Source organism: Salvia splendens, chromosome 19 (genome assembly GCF_004379255.2).
Source record: "Salvia splendens isolate huo1 chromosome 19, SspV2, whole genome shotgun sequence".
NCBI classification, from domain to species: Eukaryota; Viridiplantae; Streptophyta; class Magnoliopsida; order Lamiales; family Lamiaceae; genus Salvia; species Salvia splendens.
Window position 1 is genome coordinate 25408061 of NC_056050.1, and position 24451 is coordinate 25432511.

Here is a 24451-nt window from a genome sequence, read left to right on the forward strand (position 1 = left end):
GGAATCGAGCAAGAGTAAGAGCAGCCTCACTCAGCAATCACAAGAGGTAAATCCTCCAAACCATACTAGCATCATGTAACACACAGTAGATAGCCAAGTTTGAGAACTTAGGGACAAAAGCTCAGGAACGTAGATGCTCTAGAACAAGAATCGAATCACCATAACCTGCCTAATGCTAAATCGTCTAAAAGAGGTCATAAATTAGCTAAGTAAGAAAGACTTAGCTTTAGGGACAAGAAACTGCCCCGGTGGCTACTGGCGATAGTAAGCCCGCGAAGACAGCTGCGGAGAGCCCCGGGTGCAGCGGCGACGGCCTACAGGCGACGACGGCCACGACGCGACGGAGGCGTCGCGAACAGGGTCGTGGTGATGATGAGCCGTTCCTGCAGTGCAGCCGAGAAAGATGAGAGGGGGTCACGGAGCCGACGCCTCCACCTCTGTTCCGACGATAGCTCGAATTCGCCGAGCCCCAGTGATGGCGATGACCACGGCGACGCCCCTCTGTCCCAACAGCGCAAATTCGCCGAGCTGGCAGCCAGATGCTGCGTCGAGGTGAAGCACGCCGTCTTCGGTGACCTCGTGGCGCCGGTTTGCCGAGAAGAAAGGGGCAGAGAAGGGGTTTGAGCTAGGGATTCGATCTTGTTGATTTGGAGTTGTGTTGAGAAGAAGAAATGAGAGAGGCCGATCTAGAGAGTGGTCTCATTTGGTTTTTGGGCCACTGAAATTTGGGCCTCAGTTTAAAAAAAAAAGAAGAGAAGGGAAATGGGCTTGAGGAAATTAAAATAGTCTGGGCCAGAATATTTAATCTCTATGGGCCTAAGATTTTATTTCTGGAATTTATTCCTAAAGCCACGGAAGAAAAGAACTTATAAGCCGTGACTGAAATAAAAGCCAATAAATAATTAAGCCGACTTTAATAGCCACAAGAAGTGTTTTAAAAATACTTAAGATAATGTGGGAAATTCTAAAACCCGAACAGTCGGCCAGTTCTGGAGAAATTAAATCACCGATTTAATTTAAGAATCTAGATTTCTAAAATACTAGAAGAAAGGAAATAAAATAAGGAGAACACGCTTAGGCATGCATTCATGCAAGATGAATAATTATTTAAAGCCTAATTTAAGTACTTTATTTTTTGAAAAGGGACGTCGTCGCTCGACGAGTAAATCTCAAAGTCAGACAGTACCCGTTTGAAAGAGTTAAGCAAACGAGGTGGGCTTTTCTATCCTACATTATGTGTGGGCTTTCTTTCCTTTCAGAATTTATGTGAAAAAGCATGAATATTTTCAGTGAGTTGTCATGCCATGTTTTGTTTTGTGATTGCCTATCTGTTAAATCGAATTCGGGTCCTAGTAGGTCAGTAAATCCTACTCGGACTAGTGTACACGTACGGACCGTGAGCTAGCGCCAGGTTGGCCGGTCTAGGGGTCGTGAGCTAGCGCTAGGTTGGCCGGCCCAGTGGTCGTGGAATGTGGCCACATTCCCGATTCACACAGCTGATATGGCATATCATCAGAAGTTTAAAAGACTGCAGTCTATTTCAGAAAGAAATAACAGATTTTAGTGACCGGGACTTGTTTTCAGAAAAACCCCGCGTTCACTCGGCTTGGCTGACAATTAAAAGAAAACAGTTTTCGGCATAAGCCACTGAGTATATCAAGTACTCAGCCCTGCATATTGTTTTCCTTAATGTGCAGGTTGATCGATCGAGGCAGAGGAGGTGTTGGGATAGAAGGCTAAATAAGTAGAAGGATAGCTGGTGTAGTATGTCTTCATACATATTATACTTGTCTTGGAACTCTTCCGTTGCGTAGACTTAGACTTGTTGTAGTAAAGACAATGTCCCAGAATTCACTCTGATTCAGTATTTTGTTATCTTTATAACATTCAGACAATGTTTTTCTTGAATTAAGTAACTTTTATGATGAGTTAAGACAGTTCAGTATGTTTAGTCGCGAAATAGCTACACTTTCTTTGACTAGGGAGATGTGGTCGTGACACTCTTGCATCAACAATGTCGAATAACTGGCCTTGCTCCATGGAATGCAGGAAATGCATGGCCAGACCCCTTCCTTCCTCAACTCTAACTGCCGATACAGCTTTCTCCCCCGTCAGAAGCTCAACCAGCACCACTCCAAAGCTGTAAACATCGCTCTTTTCTGTGAACTGGCTCGATTGGAAGTACTCCGGATCCAAGTACCCAAACGTTCCTACCACTCGTGTAGTCACGTGAGTTTGATCAAGAGAAATTGATCTTGATGTCCCAAAATCTGATATTTTGGCTTGATATTTGTCATCCAAGAGTATGTTGGTTGACTTGATGTCACGGTGATGGATAGGAACAGATGCAGCAGAGTGCAAGTAGGCGAGAGCTCCGGCCACTTGCTTGGCAATTCTCACCCGCATTTCCCAGAATAAGGGGAAATCCTCGTGCAGATGATGGATATGAGAGAATAGAGTGTCGTTGGGGATGAACTCATAGACAAGACGTGGAACTTCACTTTCCAGACAACATCCCAACAGCTTGACCACATTCCTATGGTTTATCTGTGATACAATCACAACCTCATTAATGAAGTCTACCACATCACCTTGGTTCACCCTCTCCGACTTCTTCACAGCCACGATTCTTCCATTCTCCAACATCCCTTTATACACAACGCCTTCACCACCACGGCCAAGTACTCGATTCTCATTGTAGTCATTAGTAGCCTTTGCCAACTCAACGGAAGTAAACAATCTGGTTTTCTCAATGTCATTCTCAAGAGCAGCCAACTGTTGCTCCAACAAAATGCCTCCATTTCTCTTAAAAAACATGTGTTTTCGGCTAGCCTTGATAGCCTTAACTGTCTCTGTAATAGCTTTGCCAAATTTCCAAGCTGCAGTGAGCAAAATCAGCCCACCAACCACACTGCCAATAACAATGTATATTATTTTAATGATGGATAGAGATCTTTTACTAGTATGGTAAAAAGGAGAACCTTAAGTATCACGAGGACATCCATCACGTATATATGGATTTCCTTCATAACCACCACACGTGCAGTATGTTTTTGAAGATAATACTCATGTAGTGTATAATAAATATAATATATCAACTGATAATCTGAGAATGATCTACACAAGGCATCAACGTTTGCTTCTTCAATTCTCGAGGCGACTATGGAGCTTTGTAGCATTGAAACTGTCTCATTTATTGCGACTTTGGGAACTCATAAGACACTAGCAGAGACTACCAAGGCTGAGCACTTCATAGGCGAATTGGATGTTTGTTTGGTTGGGGACAAAGCCATGCCCGAGAGTATCAATAACCAACATGTGGTTCCCAGTATCGGGCAGTTATAGCACACCGTTTAGAGCTTCGATGTGGATGATGAGGACAAGGAGGCCTATTTTGGAGAAGTGAAAGTCCCCAGCTAAGAGGATCAAACTCCTTGTCAACCCTATGTAAATGTGTGTATGAACGAACAACTTAATCTCTTTCTGATGGCCAGTTACAGTGAAGAGCAAAACAACCGCCTCGATCACCCCATTCAATTAACTCCCACTATCGTCAACTCCCCGATGATCACTGAAGGTGCAGATGAGGTTCCCTTGGAGAAGCTGTTGGGCTCGTCAACAAGTGAGAAATTGTTTCACATGAAAATCAAGATTGTGAGATCGATGGATTTTGCTCATTTCTTCAAGAATCCAACTGTTGCTGAGAAGCTTAAGGCTCTTTACTTCATTGATGAATTTGTTACAAATCCCGTTACACTGCACGAGGGATTAAAACTATCAGTTGGCGATTTCTATTTTTATGTGTTGTTGCATTCATCTGTGAAGCATCTTTCAAGTGTAGAGAGCAGTGTTGCCACAATTATAGGAGTGGTATTGGGATGTTTTGGCTGATGGGAGTCAAGTTCTTCAAGTTTGGCCTTCATTATGTGTGCCTCATTCTACCTCAACTGATTTAAGGAGTACGTTTGCAGAAGTGGCTTCTAGATGAAAAGAATATAAGGGTGTTATCCATATTTGGTTATCATGCTGGTGCAGAATCCTTTCGGACCTAAACTCTGAGCTGCATCTTTTTCAGCTCGTGTATTGGATTTCAAACCCATCATCACAGCCGCCTTGGGAACCGCCAAAGGCCCTCCAACAACATTTCCTTACTTTCCGCCTTGAGGGCAAGGCGATTTTCGAGGGTGGGAGAGTTGATAGGGTCCTCAATCTTGTGAATCTCGTCAAGCATATCTCGCGCAAGATCTCCAACATATCTTCTTGATTTTATTTATTTAGCATATCTTCTATTTTAGTTAGTTATTTTTATGCAATCTTTATCTTTATTGAGTCTAGTTAGTATTCTATAAATTAGAGGTCTATGTACTCTTTTATGCATTGAGAAATAAAGTTAAGATTTATTCTCATTCCGGTTCTGGCGGAAATCGCCCCCTAGCACTTCAACTAGGGTTTATCTTGTTCTTCGTCTCACTACAAATTGTTGGTGCTCTAGTTCGATAGATCAAGGGTCTATCAGCTTGTTTCATTCCACAACCAATTTTCCACCATTTCTAGATGCTTAGTCGAAGATGTGGATGTCGCCTTGTTCTTTAACTTACGCTTTGTTGCCTTCTGGCTTATTGGATGACTTCAATTAGTGCTTGGCTCACCTCCACGGCTTTGGTCAATTCTTTTGAAACGCCTCTCATCTCACGCTCCCACGCTTCTCCTCGCAGTGTCACACCTTCTGCCAAGCCAGACTGTACTTAAAAGGCTTCCTTATCCCAGATCAGAAGATGTCCTAGGCCTATATATCACCCTGTCTCGACCCTCTTCTCCATTTGGCCTCAACATTTTTGTAGATTGCGCAGAACTTTGGGATTGTTGGACCTTTTTGGTAGTTTTATGAAGTTGAGTTAAAGAACTCTAGCAGCTAACTATTTCATTTTTAGTCAGTATATTATTATTGTTTAACAGATTATGAATGTTGTAGAAAACACAACTAGAGACTTTGGTCATTTCGTCGCTCATGGATATTGTGTGCATATATATAATCAACAAAAACTTTGGAAATCACTTCCTTAGAAATAAGGAAGTGTTTTTATTGATAAACACTACACATAATATGATGTTACACACATAAGTACAATGTGTATTAAACAAACAGAGAAAAGTAAAACACACACACACACACACGCATAAGAATCCAAATAGCTGCAAGATAAAGAAAATCATTGGTTGCTTGCTCAAAATGTCATAGTATTATTCTTCAAGACTCATCAGACGATGAAGATTCAACGGCTTCTGAGATGGAAGAGAGGCCATCAGAGTCAACATCTTCAATAGGATCACAGCCACTGCTTTGTATCTGGTTTTCAGGAATCTCTATTTTGATTCCTTCCAAGTGGTGTGAAACTTCTTTCATCGTTGGCCGGCCCTTCCCATTCAAATGCAGACATCTTTTAGCTATTTCAGCCATCGCCTCGATTTCCTCCTTTTTGCCCTCTTTGAGCACCCTCGCATCAACAATGTCAAATAACTGATCTTGCTCCATCGAATGCAGGAAATGCATGGCCAGACCCCTCCCTTCCTCAACTCTCACAGCCGATACAGCTTTCTCCCCCGTCAGAAGCTCAACCAGAACCACTCCAAAGCTGTATACGTCGCTCTTTTCAGTGAAATGGCTCGACTGAAAGTACTCCGGATCCAAGTACCCGAACGTGCCTACCACTCGGGTAGTCACGTGAGTTTGATCAAGAGAAATTGATCTTGATGTCCCAAAATCTGATATTTTGGCTTGATATTTGTCATCCAAGAGTATGTTGGTTGACTTGATATCACGGTGATAGATAGGAACAGATGCAGCAGAGTGCAAGTAGGCGAGAGCTCCGGCCACTTGCTTGGCAATTCTCACCCGCATTTCCCAGAATAATGGGAAATCCTCGTGCGGATGATGGATGTGAGAGAAAAGTGTGCCATTGGGGATGAACTCATAGACAAGACGAGGAACTTCACTTTCCAGACAACACCCCAACAACTTGACCACATTCCTATGGTTTATTTGTGATACAATGACAACCTCGTTAATGAAGTCTACCACGTCACCTTGGTTCACCTTCTCCGATTTCTTCACTGCCACGATTCTTCCATCTTCTAACATCCCTTTATACACAACTCCTTCACCACCACGACCAAGTACTCGATTCTCATTGTAGTCATCAGTAGCCTTTGCCAACTCAACGGAAGTAAACAATCTGGTTTTCTCAATCTCATTCTCAACAGCAGCCAACTGTTGCTCCAACAAAATGCCTCCATTTCTCTTAAAGAACATGTATTTCCGGCTAGCCTTGATAGCCAAAAATGTCTCTATAATAGCTTTTCCAAACTTCCAAGCTGCAATGAGGAAAATCACCACACCAACCACACTGCCAATAACAGTGAATGTTGTTTTAATAGCTTGAGCATTACTACTATGATAGTTATAATATTCATTTGGGGACGAATCAAAATAGTTATTTGTATTGCTACATCCATTAACTATATATGGATTTCCTTCATATCCTCCAGCGCATGTGCAGAACATTTTGGAAGATGCATACTGAAGTACGCGATAATAATATATATCTGATCTGATCTTGGTAATAATCTACCAGCGATCCGCATCCAGAATAATCCGAGTAAGTGTGGTCTTCATAAGGATCAATGTTTTTGGCCTTGCAATTACTTTCACTAAAGGAAGGATATTTAGAAGGAGAGTTGCAATAACCACTAGAGAAAGATCTTTCCGTACCAAATTCCCACTCAAGTACCAAAGGCACAGATCCAAACTAGCGATCAAATGGATTTGAGAGATCACCCACAAGGCCTTTATACCTTTTGTAATCCTTATTGTGCAACCATTTCTTGTCAACAGGAAAAACATACCCACAGAAACTGCTATTGCTGGCTTGAATACTTTGGTAAGTAAACTCAAACACTTGGACTCGTCTTGGAATTGATGTTCGGCAGCAATTTATGCCGTTGCAGCTGGTCACGTCTGTAGCATTAGCATCATCACACATAGCCAAACATCCTCCAACTTGTGTTCTGTTACTGTGAAACCCCACTGCAGTCTTGCAGCCTAGTACGACAAATGTATTGTAGTGAGCTGAGAGTGTGAACGGACTTCCCGTGAGTGATATTGGTAGAGATTCTCTTGTTTGCCTTCCTTCAGAGCAGTTTATAGGCGACACGGGCAGATTCACTATAACCACACCGTAGATAGAAACATTCACTACTTCCAAGTTTATGCTGCTCAAGTATGGCACCATTCTCGAGGAGTTCCGTGTCGAATATTTGCATATAACTACGAATGAGGAGTTTGCACTGCACTTGGAACCAATTCCAAAAGGATAGGGAATGGTGACATCTCCACACTTTTCTGGACAACCGGGATTCGACATTGAACTTGCAAGAGTTGGGTTTATGGCAAAGCATAGGGTGTAGAAGACCAGAATAACCAATGCTAGCTCCATTGCTTGCTGAAAAAAGAGGTGAATGTTCAATCATAATGGTAACTGCCATTTATATGAAATCGTGGTGTTATGAATAATGTGAAGTTTATTTCATAATCAAATTAACAGGCAAATGACCAAAAACAGAATTTCAAGAGAAAGAAAAGCATTAAACCCCAGAACTTGGGACACACCATGCTAATGGAAATGAAACGAGTAAATTACTCCTTTTATCCCTATAAACATCACCCGCTTTCATTTTTGCCCTTTCACAAGAAGTAAATGATGTAAATCAAGTAGTTCGATTTCCTTCCTTAGGTTCATGAGTTTTAATGTGTTTAAGACTTATAATAGATGTGAATTCCCTTCATAGGTTGCGATTTGAGGTAGAAATGAAGCTGAGATGAAGTTGGATACATGAAATGAGTTAAAAGAAGGTTGCAGATTGATACGGTGCAACCCGTGCATCCCGCGCCAAGGGTGGAAGATACGGGAACAGAGCACGCAATGGAAGAGTTGGACGTCGACACATCAGCGAAGATCGTCCAGGCGCCGGAGAGAACGATCGGGAAGGATCGGCCGCGCCGCCAGCGCCGGCCGCCGGATCACCTGGCCGACTTCGCCACTAGTCGGAAGTGAAGCAGAGCCATCGAGTCTTTTTTGTGTCTAGAATAGTTTTATTATTTTTGTTGCTTTATTTTGATTAAACTTATTTCCTTAATTTAATATTTCAAGTTGAGCGGGCTTTAAGCTCCTTTCCGGGTTTTCTTAGTTGATTCTTTCCCGGATCGTAGGTCGAATCAACCCTAGGGTCCTTAGATATAAATAGGCGTGTATTTTATTTCATCCTCAAGGAATAAAATATTTTTTACGCTATCTTTTGTTTCACGTTCAACCCTATTCTTCTCGTGATCGATCGTCGGGCAAAGTTCCCGCGACTTCTCGAAGGAATTAATCGTTGTTGGGGAGTTTCTCCTTAACAAGTGGTACTTTCATTACGTACTCAGCGAAGCATGTCGATTTCAGAGGGAATTCCTCCAGTTTCTGCTCCTGTTTCGGTAGCACCGTTCATCGCCGGTTTGGAGCCACTGCCGTCGGCTGCCGCACCGTTGAACGCTCAGGCCTTGGCGTTTGAACACATACTGGCTTCAATCGCGAGGGTGGAGGCCCGTCTGGATGCGGAGGGCCGGCAGCCTGCAAGCGCCGCCAAGATCGCGGCCTGACCCCGACCCTCCCTATGATGCGACGGCAGGGTGGAGGAGAGGTGCCATGGACCAGCGCCCTGTCTACACAACGACGGTGACCACATCTACACAGCCGCCGTTAGGGTTCGCGGGGCCTTCGACGAACCGGGGGCCGCAAAGGTCAGCACCCTTGGGGATGACACCGTGGGCACCGCCGGGGTATGGGGGGCCACCCATTCGATCCAGCCAGCCATCGGCTTGGGATTATCCGGCGTATCGCCAAGAGAGCCGCCACGGCGAGCAACACACGGCTTGGGACCTTCCGTCAGGAGAACGGGAATTGAGACAGTATTCGGAGCCTATGCGGCACGATCAGCAGCGATACGAGAGGCCGCGTTATGAGAAGATGAAGCCACCTCGTTTTAATGGGTCAGAGGCTGTTAATTGGATTTCCAGGGTACAATACTACTTTAACCATATGAGGACACCAGAGGAGCACCGATTGCATTACGTGGTCATGATGTTTGAGGGCCCGGCATCGGAGTGGATATTTAACTACCGGGATAATAATCCGAATGCAAACTGGGCAGACTTCTTGGAGGACGTGAGGCGGCGGTTCGACCCCCAGTGTTTTCAGAATTTTATTGGGTTAATTGCGAAGTTGTGTCAGACGGGCTCCTTGGCGGAGTATAACGCAACGTTCGAGACCATGCTTAATCGGGTTAGAGGGGTGCCGGAGTACATTCTCCTGCCTATTTATGTGGAGGGTTTGACGCAACCGGTGAAGAATCAAGTGCGTCTTCAACACCCAGCCTCGGTGGCAGCCGCCATGGCCTTAGCTGTGGAGTGTGACAGCTGTATCGATCGACCACCCCCGGCAGGGGGCTCTCAGCGACGTTCTGGGGGCCGTTATGAGCCCAGACAGACCGGCCAGCCACAGCAGTTGACATTACCATCCAACCAGCAGCCCCAGGTTACACGACCCCCCCAGCAGAAGTTCTTGGAGTTTTCAAAACTCCCGGTCATTCGGTTGTCCCAGGCGGAGAAGGCAGAAAGATCGCGTTTGGGGTTATGTTGGTGGTGCCCGGAGAAGTGGGTAGCGGGCCACAATTGTCGGGGGCGATTCTTGGTTTACATGGGCGCGGATGGTGACTCGGAGGACGAGAGTGAGGAGGACGAGGTCCCTCAGGATTCACAGATTATCGCAGCGGACATATCTCATATCTACGCATTGGAAGGTCGGCAGAAGGCGGACGCGATCGATGTGATCGGTTCGGTAGGGTCGATGGAGGTTCGGATATTGGTGAACACATGTAGCTCGCACGATTTCCTCCATCCTCGCGTGGCAGAGCATCTCGCCCTGCCCCTACATAAAGTTCGCCCCTTCAGGGTGTATGTGGGCAATGGAGAGTCCCTTCTCTGCTCCTGGGTTAGCAAACAAACGAGAATCGTCATTCAGAAGCATGTGTTTCTAGTGGATCTGCACATCCTGCCGGTTCATGGGCCGGACATTATCTTGGGGAGGGCATGGCTGAAATCCCTTCGTCGGGTGACCAACGACTTCGACACGGATACGTTGGAGTTTGTGAGGAATGGCGAGCACATTCGGCTGAAGTTGGTGCCACCAATGGCCCAACACGTTTCGCTGCGACAGTTTGCGACCTTACTTACATTGCAGGGCGTCGGAGAAGTATTTGAGTTGGTTCATCTGCCGCACCAGCAGCCGCATGACGAGGCAGCAGCAGACCCGCCCTCTTTCCCGGAGGACCTCCCGGAGGAGATCTTGGCGATATTAAGGTCGCACATCGGGGTGTTTGGAGTGCCATCGGGGATGCCTCCGAAGCGCATTTTTGATCACCGGATTCATTTACTTCCACAGACAAAGCCAGTAAACGTCCGGCCATGCAGGTATCCGTACTTCCAGAAAACGGAGATCGAACGCCAAGTCAAGGAGATGCTTGATTCGGGTATCATTCGCCCGAGCCAGAGCCCTTTCTCCTCGCCAGTTTTGCTCATACGGAAGAAGGACGGGTCGTTCCGTTTTGATTACAGAGCACTAAATGCAGCTACTGTGCCGGATAACTTTCCGATTCCGACCACAGATGAGTTATTCGATGAATTGGGGGCGGCGAGATTCTTCTCCAAATTGGATCTGAGATCGGGATATCACCAGATACGGATGTGCGAAGGTGATGTATATAAAACGGCTTTCCGTACCCATGACGGGCACTTTGAGTTCTTGGTTATGCCGTTCGGGCTGACGAACGCTCCATCTACATTCCAGGCGGCAATGAACGCTCTCTTCCGGCCATTCTTGCGACAGTTTGTTATCGTTTTCTTCGATGACATCTTGATTTACAGCCCGACGTTGCCGGCTCATGTGCGCCATCTGAACGAGGTTTTATCGATTCTTAGAGCGAATCAATTTTTTGTGAAGCTTTCGAAGTGCACCTTCGCGTGTACTACGGTCGAGTACTTGGGCCATATCATTGCGGATGGTCACCTAAAGGCGGATTCAACTAAAATTGATGCGATGATGTCGTGCCCGGTCCCCACGACTGTCAAACAACTGCGGGGTTTCTTGGGTCTGACGGGGTACTACAGACGTTTTGTGGAGCATTATGTGTCCATCGCTGGTCCGCTTACTGACCTGTTGAAGAAGGACGCCTTTGTGTGGTCCCCCACAGCGGCGACGAGTTTTGAGGCGTTAAAGGCAGCAATGTCGTCAGCCCCGGTCCTTCGCCTCCCAGATTTCGCGAGGACGTTTTACTTGGAAACGGATGCGTCGGATTTCGGGATAGGGGCGGTGCTGCTTCAGGACGGACACCCCTTGGCTTTTTTCAGTAAGAAATTGGGTCCGAAGCGACGCGTGTCATCCACGTACCATAAGGAGCTATACGCCATTGTCGAGGCGGTTCAAAAATGGCGTCAATATTTGCTGGGTCGAGAATTTGTGATTCGGAGTGACCAAAAGAGTTTGAAGGAGTTATTGCAACAAATAATCCAGACACCGGATCAACAGTTCTATGTCCGGAAATTGATGGGGTATAAGTTCCGAATTGAGTATAAGACGGGGGTATCGAACAGGGTGGCTGATGCGTTATCAAGAAGAGATGTGGAGGAGACGCCGGGGCCGCATGCGATGCCCGCCGACTTGGCCCTGACCGACGACCCAGGTGATGCGGCGGGCCTACTAATGGCGATCTCTAGCCCAGTTCCCGACCTGCTGGCGGTGTTGCGCAGCGAGGTGCAGTCCTCTGCAGATCTGATCGCGCTCCAGGAAGCGTGGAAATTAGGGACTGCTGACCCGGGGGTATCTATGTCGGATGGGTTGCTGTATTTCAAGCGCCGCATCTATGTGAGCCGGGATTCAACGGTGAAGGAGCTGCTGTTGCACGAGTATCATGCGTCGCCAACCGCAGGCCACCCAGGGGTGGATCGCACATTTAAACGGCTCGCAACAGGGTTTTATTGGAAGGGCATGCGGAAGGAGGTGAAGAACTTCGTGAATGCTTGCTATGAATGCCAAACGACGAAATATTCTACACAGAAGCCGGCGGGCTTATTGCAGCCCCTTCCGATCCCATCCCGCGTTTGGGAAGATGTGTCGATGGATTTCATCACGGGCCTGCCACAATCTAGGGGGTACACGGCTATTTTAGTGGCGGTAGATCGCCTCACAAAGTAAGCACACTTTGCTCCGCTGCCGAGCACTTATAATGCATTAAAGGTGGCATCCATCTTCATAGATACGGTGGTTAAGCATCACGGCTTTCCGAAAACCTTGGTATCGGACCGTGACCCGGTGTTCTTGAATGCGATATGGGAGGAGATGCTACGTTTGAGTGGCACGAAGCTCCATTTTTCAACCGCCTACCACCCGCAATCCGACGGGCAAACAGAGGTGCGTAATCGCGGCCTCGAGCAATACTTAAGGGCCTTTGTCGCGGACAAACCGTCCAAGTGGGTGAATTTCCTCCCGTGGGCGGAATTGGCCTTGAATTGCTTCTTTCACGAAGGGCTGGGGACCTCACCATTCACCGCCCTCTATGGCAGAGAGCCCCCGTCGCTGATCGCGGCACCTCCGTCTGCTGCCACACCCCCGGATGTTGCGGTCATGATAAGACAACGGGGGGAGCTCATTGTGCTGTTACGGAAGAACTTGGAGCGTGCTCAGCAGAGGATGCGTACGGCTGCGAATAAACATCGCAGAGACGTGGAGTTCGAGGTTGGGGACAAGGTGCTGTTGAAATTACAATTATACAGGCAACACTTTGTCGCTCGGCCATTGTCTACTAAGTTGGCGAGGCGTTTCTATGGTCCGTTTGAAGTGCTTGAGCGGATCGGGCAGGTGGCATATCGTTTGAAGCTGCCGGAAGGGAGCCGGGTGCATAACGTATTCCACGTAAGCTTGTTGAAACCGTTTGTTGAGAGTGAGTCCAGCGGTACTGCACCTTTTCCACCTGTGTTCGCTCATGGAAAGCCGGTGGTCCAGCCAAGGAGGGTAGTGGATCGGCGGGTAGTGTTGAGTGAGGGAGCTACCGTAGAGGAGGTGCTATTGGAATGGGACGATGATGGTGGGGCTTCGCCTACGTGGGAGCCGGTGGAAATGGTGAAAAGGAGGTTCCCGACGCTGCTCCTTGAGGACAAGGAGGTCTCTATGGGGGGAGGAGTTGATACGGTGCAACCCGTGCATCCCGCGCCAAGGGTGGAAGATACGGGAACAGAGCACGCAATGGAAGAGTTGGACGTCGACACATCAGCGAAGATCGTCCAGGCGCCGGAGAGAACGATCGGGAAGGATCGGCCGCGCCGCCAGCGCCAGCCGCCGGATCACCTGGCCGACTTCGCCACTAGTCGGAAGTGAAGCAGAGCCATCGAGTCTTTTTTGTGTCTAGAATAGTTTTATTATTTTTGTTGCTTTATTTTGATTAAACTTATTTCCTTAATTTAATATTTCAAGTTGAGCGGGCTTTAAGCCCCTTTCCGGGTTTTCTTAGTTGATTCTTTCCCGGATCGTAGGTCGAATCAACCCTAGGGTCCTTAGATATAAATAGGCGTGTATTTTATTTCATCCTCAAGGAATAAAATATTTTTTACGCTATCTTTTGTTTCACGTTCAACCCTATTCTTCTCGTGATCGATCGTCGGGCAAAGTTCACGCGACTTCTCGAAGGAATTAATCGTTGTTGGGGAGTTTCTCCTTAACACAGATTTTGCATGGACCATGTGGTGGGTTGACAAAACATATGGCCCGTGTGCAGTATTCTCTCATGATCCAGAGCAGACCACTCGATCGAATAGTGAGTTTCAGCAGCACACTCGGTTGTAACATCAACATGAAAGTATTCCAAAGACTTCCATTTGACTGAGTAGTGTGTCACAGAAACACACTCGGCCGAGTGTGACACGCCCACTTCACTCGCCCACCAAAACCACTCGATCAAGTGGTATTTTGGATGATTTTGCCTACCCGCAACTCGGTTGTATGACATGTGGTGACACACCACTTGATCGAGTAGTGCATCACTACAACTTGGGTGTTTTTGGTTTAAGTTACAATTGAATGTGTGGCAAGTTCTTCATCGTTGCTCATAGCATGTTGTAGGATGAAGCGATAGACTATTTGTTTAAATTCTATGTTGAATCCATTGTTTTGGTTCTTAACTTTAGTTTGGATTTGTTATACTCATCATGTCCGGGATTAGGAGTCCCGGTCGAGTTCGACACATGTTTTGTGAAAAATAAAGGAAAGTGGTGGAAATAGATAGTAGAATGTGACGTCCATTTTTTATATATTCCTTTATTGTAAGATAATTGAGACATTTCTTTTTTAGTACATGATTTATGAAATTGATGTGTTAAATGTTAAAATAAAGAGTCAAGTATAAGAGAAAATAATAAAGGAGAGAGAAAGAGAGGGTAAAATCTGAGTGAGAAGAAAGTGTTTGCCAAAAGAGGAAATAACTCAACTATCTTGGGACGGATGAAGTATTAGTTTTGTAATAAAATGAGTTAATGAAATGTGAGACCTACTTACCAAGAACCATGACTCCTAATTGCAAACAGATTAATATGATAAACTAGGTTAGGTTTGACTCCTAACCTAGTTCATCTCGGGAAAGAACCAACAAAGAAAACCCAAAACGGAGCCTATAATTACGCTCGACTCTAATTGCAAAATAAATAAAAATAAAATTACTAATGTCCAAAAAATAGTAAAATAATAAATAAAAAGAACTAATTAACTAATACTATTTGGGGACGTAGTCACCATACTTCTCAGGCTGGCGTGCGTTCCTTACCGGCTTCGACTTCGCGATGGACGGCTGTTGAAGCCGCTGTACCTCCTGGACTTCCTCCGCTTCCGACGCCGCTCATTCGGCTACACCGGGGGGGCTACGCCGCTCCGTCGAATAATGCCCTGACATTAACTGGCTCGGCACCTGGCAAGAGGTGAACCCGATGATCATAAGCACGCGCGGGTGGCATCCCGCTGGGTAAGCTGAAAATCGGCCGAAACTTATCCAAAACCGCCAACAAATCCAGCGGCAGACCCGGCGGAAACTCTTCCAGGGTCGGCTATGGCGACGGCGATTCCGAGTCTAGCAGTATGATTTCAAAACATTCCAGAAGCTCATTTGCAGGGAGCAATGCCGCCAAAGATTGCAAGCTGATACGCTGCGGAGGGGGCAAAATTCCCTTCTAAGTGATTGGGGTATCCCCCTGAATAAATTCCAGAGTCTTGCCCGCAAAGTCTGCAGTAACTTTTCCTAACGACTCGAGCCAGTCCATACCCAATATAATATCTGGTCCGTGTACCGGTAGGATGTGCAAATCCATCGTGATAACCGTGCCTTGGACCTCCAGCCTCGTTTGTCGTGAAATATGGGAGCACAACAATGTCTCACCATTCCCAACGTAGACGCGGAAGGGGGAATTGTAGACAATGGGAGATGCAATTTTTCCTCAATCCTAGGGTGCATAAAACCCTGTCACTCCCTGTGTCGATGAGGAGGCTCACTTCCTGATCCTGCACCAAACCCAAAACTCGCAGGGGGCGAGATCTACGACCCCCATTCATGGCGTGAATGTGTGTGAAACATCAGCCGCGACGGGCTCCTCCAACAAAGGCTCCTCAAACTCCTCCCCATCATCCGCATAACAGAGAATGCGTTGTTTACACACATGTCCCATACCCATTTCTCGGGACAGTGCCAGCAGAGACCCAACTTGGACCGTTGTGACTTCTGCGCCTGGGAGACCCGTATTAGCTGAGAAGGGGGCTGCGAAGAGGAGACCCCTGGCGGCCCTCGAGGCTCCCGATTCTACCAAGGCCGACGCGAACTCGTAGGCGTTGTCGATTGCTGGCCACGATCTACCTGAATGTCTGCTAACTCTAACGTCAAGGCCATCGCGACTGCAAGCGACGAGGGGGGATGTAACTGCAGACGCTCCTGCATGTCTGGTTTAAGGCCTGCGACAAAGAGTGTGAATAAGTCCGATTCCGGGACCCCTTGCACCCTATTGAGGTACTTTTCGAAAGTATCATGATATTCCAGCACTGTTCCTGTCTGCGTAAGCTTGGCGAGAAAGCCATAATAATTCTTAAAACTATGCCTGTCAAAACGATGTCGTACATCTTCCAAGAAATCCTGCCACGTGACGAAATCGTTGTTTGCGCAATAATTGAAAACCCACTCCACCACCGGCGGATCAAACAACATTACAGCGTAGTGCAAGCGTTGAGCGTCGGGCATCATAATGTGGTCGAAGTAGTACTGTACCCTAGACACCCAATTAGTTGCGTCAGATCCGTTGAATTAGGGTGGGTGCATCTTAACCCGCTGCGGTTTCTCATAGCCCGCAACGTGGGATTGGTAACGATGCGGTGGGTCCCAACACGAAGCGGGGCGGTTGAAATTCTGATGTTTGTCCCCTTGAATATCCCAGTCGGGGCCTGTTCGGCCCCTCTCCTACGGCGGCCCATCGCGGAAGCCAAAAGTAAGGTTTCTAAGCTGAAACCATCTCTCCACCGGTCTCCTTCTCCTATTGTCGTCCCACGGTGGGTCATCCCCGTCGTCGAACCCGGTTGGCATCTCCAAGTCGCGCGTTAGCGAAGGAGGTTGTCGAACCTACGATCGGCTTCCTCCCTCCATACGTCCAACTTATCAAGTTTCTCCAATACACGATCAAGTTTGGTGCTGACGTGATCGTCCTGGTGGTGTTCGTCCGTTGGGCGACCCTCTAGGTCACTGTCGTCCCCTGACGAACGATGGTCCCGCCACCGTCGCGGTGGCCTCCGATTGGTGGGCGACCCCCAAACCTGTTAACTGGGTAAGAATCTTAGCGATTCTGCCCCCAAAACTTTCCGTTGTTGTTGTTGTAACGCTTCATGAGTACTGGATGAAAGCACCAGATGTTAAGCACTTAATTCCTTAACGGTGATCGGCGGCTGTCTGCTCGGAGATCAAGAGATTTTCCGGCGTCCTGAGATAGGATCGGCGGTGGTTCTAGTTTCTTGCTGTGCGCGGAACTCCTCCGTCGGGTAGCGGTTAAACTAGGGTTGAGAGAATAATTCACAATTTTGTAGGCAAATAATATTTTATTTATAATAAAGTTTATGAACATAGCCCTATTTATAGAATAAGGACCCTAGGGTTGGTTCCATTCCTAATCCTAGTTCATCTCGGGAAAGAACCAACAAAGAAAACCCAAAACGGAACTTATAATTACGCTCGACTCTAATTGCAAAATAAATAAAAATAAAATTACTAATGTCCAAAAAATAGTAAAATAATAAATAAAAAGAACTAATTAACTAATACTATTTGGGGACGTAGTCACCATACTTCTCAGGCTGACGCGCGTTCCTTTTCGGCTTCGACTTCGCGATGGACGGCTGTTGAAGCCGTTGTACCTCCTGGACTTCCTCCGCTTCCGGCGCCGCTCCTTCGGCTACACCGGGGGGCGGAATCGGCTGGATTGGGACCGTATCATAAACCTAGTTCCTAATAGCGGACAGAGGGAGTAGTAGTATTTAGGCCTGGGAAAATATACCGAATTACCGCACTTACCGTACCGAAAAAATACCGAATTTTCAGTATACCGTACTTTTCGGTACGGTATCATACCGTACCGACAGTTTTAGGTACGGTAAAGGTATGCATTTTGTATATACCGCGGTATACCGCGTTATACCGCATCATACCTCAATTGAAGTATATACCGTAAACTTGCGGTATATACCGCAAATAACACGGTATACCGCAAATACGGTATATACCGCAATTGCAGTATATACCGGAAATCATGGTATACCGCATATTGCGGTATACCGAAATCACGGTACGGTATACCGACAAAAGCGGTACGGTAACGATATCTAAATTTTGCTATACCGACTTTTCGGTATACCGCAATTGCGGTATACCTACAAAAGCGGTACGGTAAAGGTATGATTTTTTGTCATACCGCACGGTACGATACGGTATGCGGTATGGTCATTTCGGCGCGGTATACCGTACCGTTCCAACCATAGTAGTATTTTATGATGCATACATATTTACATCTCTCTAATTTATTTTGGACAAAGTCCATTTTTATCCTAAAAATATGTTAGTTTTACTAATTTTGTTTAGAACATTAATTCTGATACATTTGTGTCATTTAACTTGGTCTGTTTTTGCCCGATTTTGACGTAGACGTCAAAAATTGTTAGCTACTTATCTTATTTTTATATACAAAATAATAAAAAAAAAATTTGAATGCTTCTTTTTATACTCTAGACTGTGGTTGTGGTGGGAAAACCGGTCTTTGCTCACAGCATGTTGTTGGCGAAGCACGCTGTTTATAGATTGGAGTGGGTGAATGAGGAAGTTAGTGATTGCATTCGTGTATTGAGTGAGAAGGTGGAAAACGAATTGGTGAGGGGGCGTACTATATTGTTTGGTTGAGGAGCTTCTCTAACATCGGTGAAAGTTCACTACCATAGTCAAAAGTGAAATAAATGCAGAAGAAATTCAAGCTGAGAGGAAGGCTACAATTCCTAGCTTTAAGGAGAATTAGGGTCTAGGCTGCATGGGCAGCGCAATTGGTTTTAGAGGGGTAGATTTGCAAGAATGGCCAAGGATCGAATCCCACAATTGTCGTGTAGTTGCAACACCTCGTGTGAGGCCTTGGGAGGTGGGCTTCTGGCAGGATAGTGGGTTACGGCCCTCCCCCTTAGCAGGCTACTGCATACTTGATTGAACACCCCTTACAATACTGTTGGGCCGGGATGTGGGGGGCCTTCGGGGTTGGGGTTTCAACCTTTTGCAAAAGGAGAACTAGGGTTTCAAAAGACAGAACTAGTTTGAAGAGAATGGCAGAAAGATAGGGTGAGAAAAGTCAATAGAAAGGACGATTTTAGATCTAAATTTTGTAAAATATTTTTTGTGGTTTTATAATTTTTTTCATTAAACTGTCAAAAACAACTTGTCGGACGTAGTACTGGGAAAGAACATAACTGAAAAAACTACACAGAATCAAAACAACGTCGTAATAAACAAGTCGAGTTGAGGATGGTCAGACCCAATGCATGTGAAGCTTGTTAGAGTCAATGTAGATTCAAACCGGCCATCATGGTTGGTGTAATAATTGGGAGATATTGGCGTTTTCCATCATGGCCGGGAGACGTGTGTCGATCAAGATGCATCTCGACAAGTATTAACGCCGTTGGCCGTTTCAAGGAAGCATTGGAGCCAAGAATTCAATTCGGAAGGGGCAAAAATATGTATACAAAGAAAAATTTAGAGTTTGAGCGAGGACATTTATGAAGGAAATTGAAAATTTTGCTAAAAATAAGAAGAAAATAGTACAAAAAAATATTTTGAAGGGGGCATTTGCACCCTTCTGAGTTGTAACACAAAAGAATAGCTCATCTTGAACGGGTTATTCTACTTTAAACATAAAAGTGATAAAACACAAAGATCAAAAATACTAAGTTAGAAGACGGAAAGGAAACAACACAAATAAGAGTGTATAATTGCAATTAGTAATGAAAATAAAGCATCATCAATTGTTTGCATACCTTCTTCTACCAAGGCACCGAGTTGGGCTTAAGAACGTTGCACCTCTGCTTGATAACTTGTACAAGCTTCAATTTTTAGAAGTCGACGTGAGATAAGAAATGAGCGTTTTTAAGCATCATGCATGTTTAGTTGGGCTGGAATTTAAATTGGATTTCCATACATAAACTAAGAGATAAAGGAAGAAATTCAACTTAGGTATACTATTATATCAATCAACTCTTTGAAAAGCCCTCATAATTATTTGACATCAACGGTTATACGGGTCCCTACATTTGAATGAAGATTTGTAAAGAGAGAAGACAACTTTAGTACGTCAATTAGAAAAGACATGGTAATGTCTCGAGTTCCCATTTAGTATGTCACGACAAATTCCCTTTTTATTATATTTAATTCGTTCATTTCCAACTAAATTGAGTCGTATTCCTTTTTATATGATGGATCATATTGTTAACTTATCCTTAAATTACTAACTACAACTAAATGATAGATATTCAATTATTAAATCAAGACATAAGATCATTTAGCCACGAGTATCAATGCAGTGTAAAAAGTGGGATATTAATGTTAATTAATAAAAAAATAGTTATAACTAACTTTTGAAAAATATTTATAAACTTTAAATGATTATAACTATCTCAATGTAAATTACATTTTCACACAACATATAAAAAATTAAAGATAATTTTATAGGATTCTAACGAAATCTCAATTGCATATGTTTTGATGTCAAAATTTTAAAAAATTTTTAAATAATTTTCATATTTTTCGACAAGCAGATAATGTCAATATAACAATCATAATATATCAATATAATGCATATATAATGTTAATGTTAAATTGTGTTGACATATTCAAGGAACCATATTGATATTTTTTATATATTATATTGACAGTTTTTCTAAAACCTTAAATTTGGTGATTCTTCTCATCTTTTTAAATTTAAATAATAATAAAACGAAATTATGCATGACAATTTACAGACTACTAGATCTCTGAAATCCTATGTCTCAAATTAGTTGTAGTTAGCAATTAAGGTGGTTAGCCGTTATCACACCCCTCCTTTTTAATGTACTAACTAAGTCGAATCATATTTTTAATAAAAAACATATCTAATCACTCTTATTTTATTCTGTCATAACTTCACTCTCTCTTATTTCTTCTATTTTATTCATTTTTCCTATTTTATTTATTCTCATTTAATTTATTTAATATAATTTCTTAATCTTGGTAGTTTGTATCTAAAAATTTTACCCCAACTCAATTGAGTTAGTGTAATAGGCTATCTGCATGTCATGTGGTGTTTAAAAGTTTTGCCCCAACTCAATTGGGTCACTGTAATAGGCTAGTGCACGCCTTGTGTTCTAGTGTGATAGAGGGCTGAACTTCCAATCTATTAATAAGTCAGGTTAGTGCCACAAAACTACAAAACGCCAGCATGACATTTATGAAAATGAAATACAGAAATTCAAAAAATAGAATTTCGAAAACATATTCAGATTATGCATATTCAGACAAAACATATTGAGATAGAAGTTCATCCTATCTCAATTTTCTCGTGCTACGTCAGACGTCAATAGACCCCATCCCAAAGCTCATCTCTATGCAATAAGAGCTCATTCTATATCCTATCTCAGAGCTCATCTCTTTTTTTCAAATCATCGCTATTTTATATTTTTCACTTTTAATTTAGTGTGAAATAAAATGAGACTCCCTCCGTCCCATAATAGATGTCACACTTTCTTTTTTAGTTTGTCCCACAAAAGATGTCACATTTCCATTTTTGGAAAAAGTTCTCTCACATTAATATAAATATATTATTTTCTCTTTCTACTTAACACACAAAACAACACCTCCTAAAATCTCGTGCCAATTCCCAAGTGTGACATCTACTATGAGACGGAGGGAGTATAAAATAACAAGAAATAAAGAAAACTCAATAAAAAAAATTTCATTAAAAAGAAACATCCTACATTTAAAAAAATATAGAAAAAAACAACAAAAAAACATTGATAAAAATATTGAAAACATTGTAACTAGAGATAAGTAAAATGTAGAGTGAGTGAGATAAAATGAAATGTGATGAATGTGAATAATTAGTGGGGAATGGGGTATATATAGAAGATAAAAAATGAATAAAAAGAAGAAGATGAGAGATCGGCTGAGCCGATCCAGCGGCCTTGGGGAGGAGCCCATGGTGAGTGGCCATCGGCCCTTGCTCCACAACGGAGGCCTTTGAGAGCCCATTGGGAGGGCCGATATCGGCGCCCATTGCTAATGCTCTAAGGACTTAAAAATTACTAGTCAATGCTTCAATCTAAATTCAAATTCAACAAAATATTGATAGCCCAATAATTATTGGCTATAATAGCTTTTCAAGCAATTGAAAATTTAAATTACTAGAAATTTCCACAAACACAAATACATCATCTGCTCGGGAATAAACGTGGATCGGCGCAAATTTTAAGAAATTGTTTGATTTTGTAAAAGAAAGTTAATAAATAAAATTAGTTGAATATTATTTCTTAAATGTCCACAAACACAAATACATCATTTGTTAGTGGAACATGTGTCATATTTTTATATTAGTTTATAATAACATGTGAGTGAAATGAGTTAGTAGAATGTAAGATCCACTGGCTAAATATAGTAAAAGTAGTAAAAGTGAAATGTGATATTTATTAGCGGACGGACGAAAAAAGAAAAATGAGACATTTAATGGCTGACGGAAGGAGTATTATTTGGGGGATGGATGGAGTATTAGTGTTATACTAATAAAGTGTGATGGAAATGAATTAGCGAAATGTGAGGTCCAATTGCTAAAAGTATAAATAAATTAATACATGTAATGAAAGACTAACGAAAAAATATAATAAAGTGCGAGTGAAATGAATTAGTGGAATCTGAAGTTTATTTACCAAAAGGTGGCTTAAATCTAATGGATCATACTAATTTAAACACAAAAACCCAACCTTTTAAATACAAGTAAATGATGAGCCATATATATTGGGACGGAAATGAGCATAAGATATCGAGTATTGGATCATAGTAGTAATAACTGTTTTAGAACAAGGAACAGAAACTCACAAATAAGTACATATTATTGCAATAAGTAATGAAATCAAAGTATCAATTGTTTACCAAGGCACCAATTTAGAGCGATAGAGAGAAAGAGAGTAGATATAGCAATGAAAGGTTTGAGTTATAGCAGCTCTGGTGTGTACATCTTTTACTTTGAATAAAAAATACGTAGACTTGGCAAAAAAAAAAATTAGCATGTATTAGTAATTTTCTTCAACATTTGTTTTAGTGTCAAGAATCATCAAAAGCTTCAAGTTGAGCTATTTCGGAGATGGAAGAGTAGCCATCAAAGCAAACATCATCAACAGAGTCAGAATTGGAACCACTGTCACTCTCACTGCTTTCCATTTCATGTTGTGAAAACTCTGTTTATGGTTTGTTTGCTCGAATTGCTTCCAAGTCAGGTGCAACTTCCTTCATTGTTGGCCTTCTCTTACCATTCAAATGCAGACATTTCCTAGCAACCTTTGCATCAACGATATCGAATAGCTGATTTTGCTCCATCGAATACAAGAAGTGCATGGCTAGACCCCTCCCTTCCTCGACTCTAGCTGCAGATACAGCTTGAGTCGAACGGATTCGACAGATCACTCACAAGGCCTTTATACCTTGTGTACTACTCGTTTCTCAACCATTGCATGTGTGTAAGAAGCTACTGTTTCTGGCATGAATACTCTCATAAGTATACTGAAGCTCTTTCACAGTTAACGCCATTGCAAGTGGTGATTGGCATGCACCCTCCAACTCCAACGCGCCCATCACAAGCATTGAATTGTATTGCGGTGAGATGGAAAATGGACTTCCCTGTAGTGATTGATATAGGAAGAAGCTCTGTTCTCAGCTCATTAGGAAGATGAGAGACAGTTTTGACAGAGATACTCACTATTTCGCTACTTAGTAAAAGGCTTTGGAGGTGATGTTGAGTTTTGACAGATGACGGTGAAGGAGGAGTTAGCACTGCATTTGCTACTGATTCCGAAAGGATAGTGAATGGTGGCACTTTCCTTCACAACCCGACCTCGACAAAGATACTTGGAGTCGGCTTCCAACAATTGCCGTTATGGCAAAGCAAAGAAAGGAGAGGACTCGAAGTAATAAGGGTAGGTAACCCCGTTCTTTCTCTTCTGCATATTGTAAATTGACAGCAATTCATCCAAGTGTTTGTGTTCTTATTAAGTGAGAAAAGATTTGGCAAATTTCTAGAAATAGGAGCATCAGTACTAGTGAAGAAGAAAGCATAAAGAAATACGTATCTTATTTCGATAAGTCATGAAATCAAAGGATCAATTGCTTACATACCATACCTTCTTATCACCTAAGCACCAACTTGTGCATAAGATTAATAACTAGCTTCAATTTTGAGAGATAGAGAGAGAGAGAGCGAGTAAAGTTAGTAATGTAAGGTTGAGTTAAATACATTGTTTAATAGCACAAAAGAGTTGAATAATAGTCGTTGAATAAACTCTATAGTCTAAACCATTTATGCCTCCAAATTTATTGAAAAGGAGAGGAGATCCCACTATTTGACAATCTCTACAATTATGTACTTCTCATTTATCATTATTTTAGTTCGTCCATACTTGCGAATCCCTGATGATATTTTATTATAAATTACATTTCATTATTGTAATACAATAGGAAATAG

At 43.5% G+C, this 24451-nt stretch overlaps 2 protein-coding genes and 1 pseudogene across 2 annotated transcripts; 1 reads left to right on the plus strand and 2 right to left on the minus strand.

Annotated features, from left to right (window-relative positions):
* Positions 1 to 26: 26 nt before the first annotated feature.
* LOC121779226 (wall-associated receptor kinase-like 1) lies at positions 27 to 6434 on the minus strand. Its single transcript, XM_042176546.1, has 3 exons — positions 5256 to 6434; positions 2002 to 2911; positions 27 to 65 (listed from the first exon to the last, which is right to left on the minus strand). The coding sequence occupies exons 1-3, from the start codon at positions 6308 to 6310 to the stop codon at positions 27 to 29; spliced, it is 2004 nt and encodes a 667-aa protein (XP_042032480.1). The 5' UTR covers positions 6311 to 6434.
* LOC121779432 lies at positions 6429 to 19855 on the minus strand (annotated as a pseudogene).
* LOC121779227 lies at positions 8649 to 12344 on the plus strand. The gene has a single exon (XM_042176547.1). It carries the CDS (start codon positions 8649 to 8651, stop codon positions 12342 to 12344), a length of 3696 nt encoding a protein of 1231 aa, XP_042032481.1.
* Positions 19856 to 24451: the final 4596 nt, after the last annotated feature.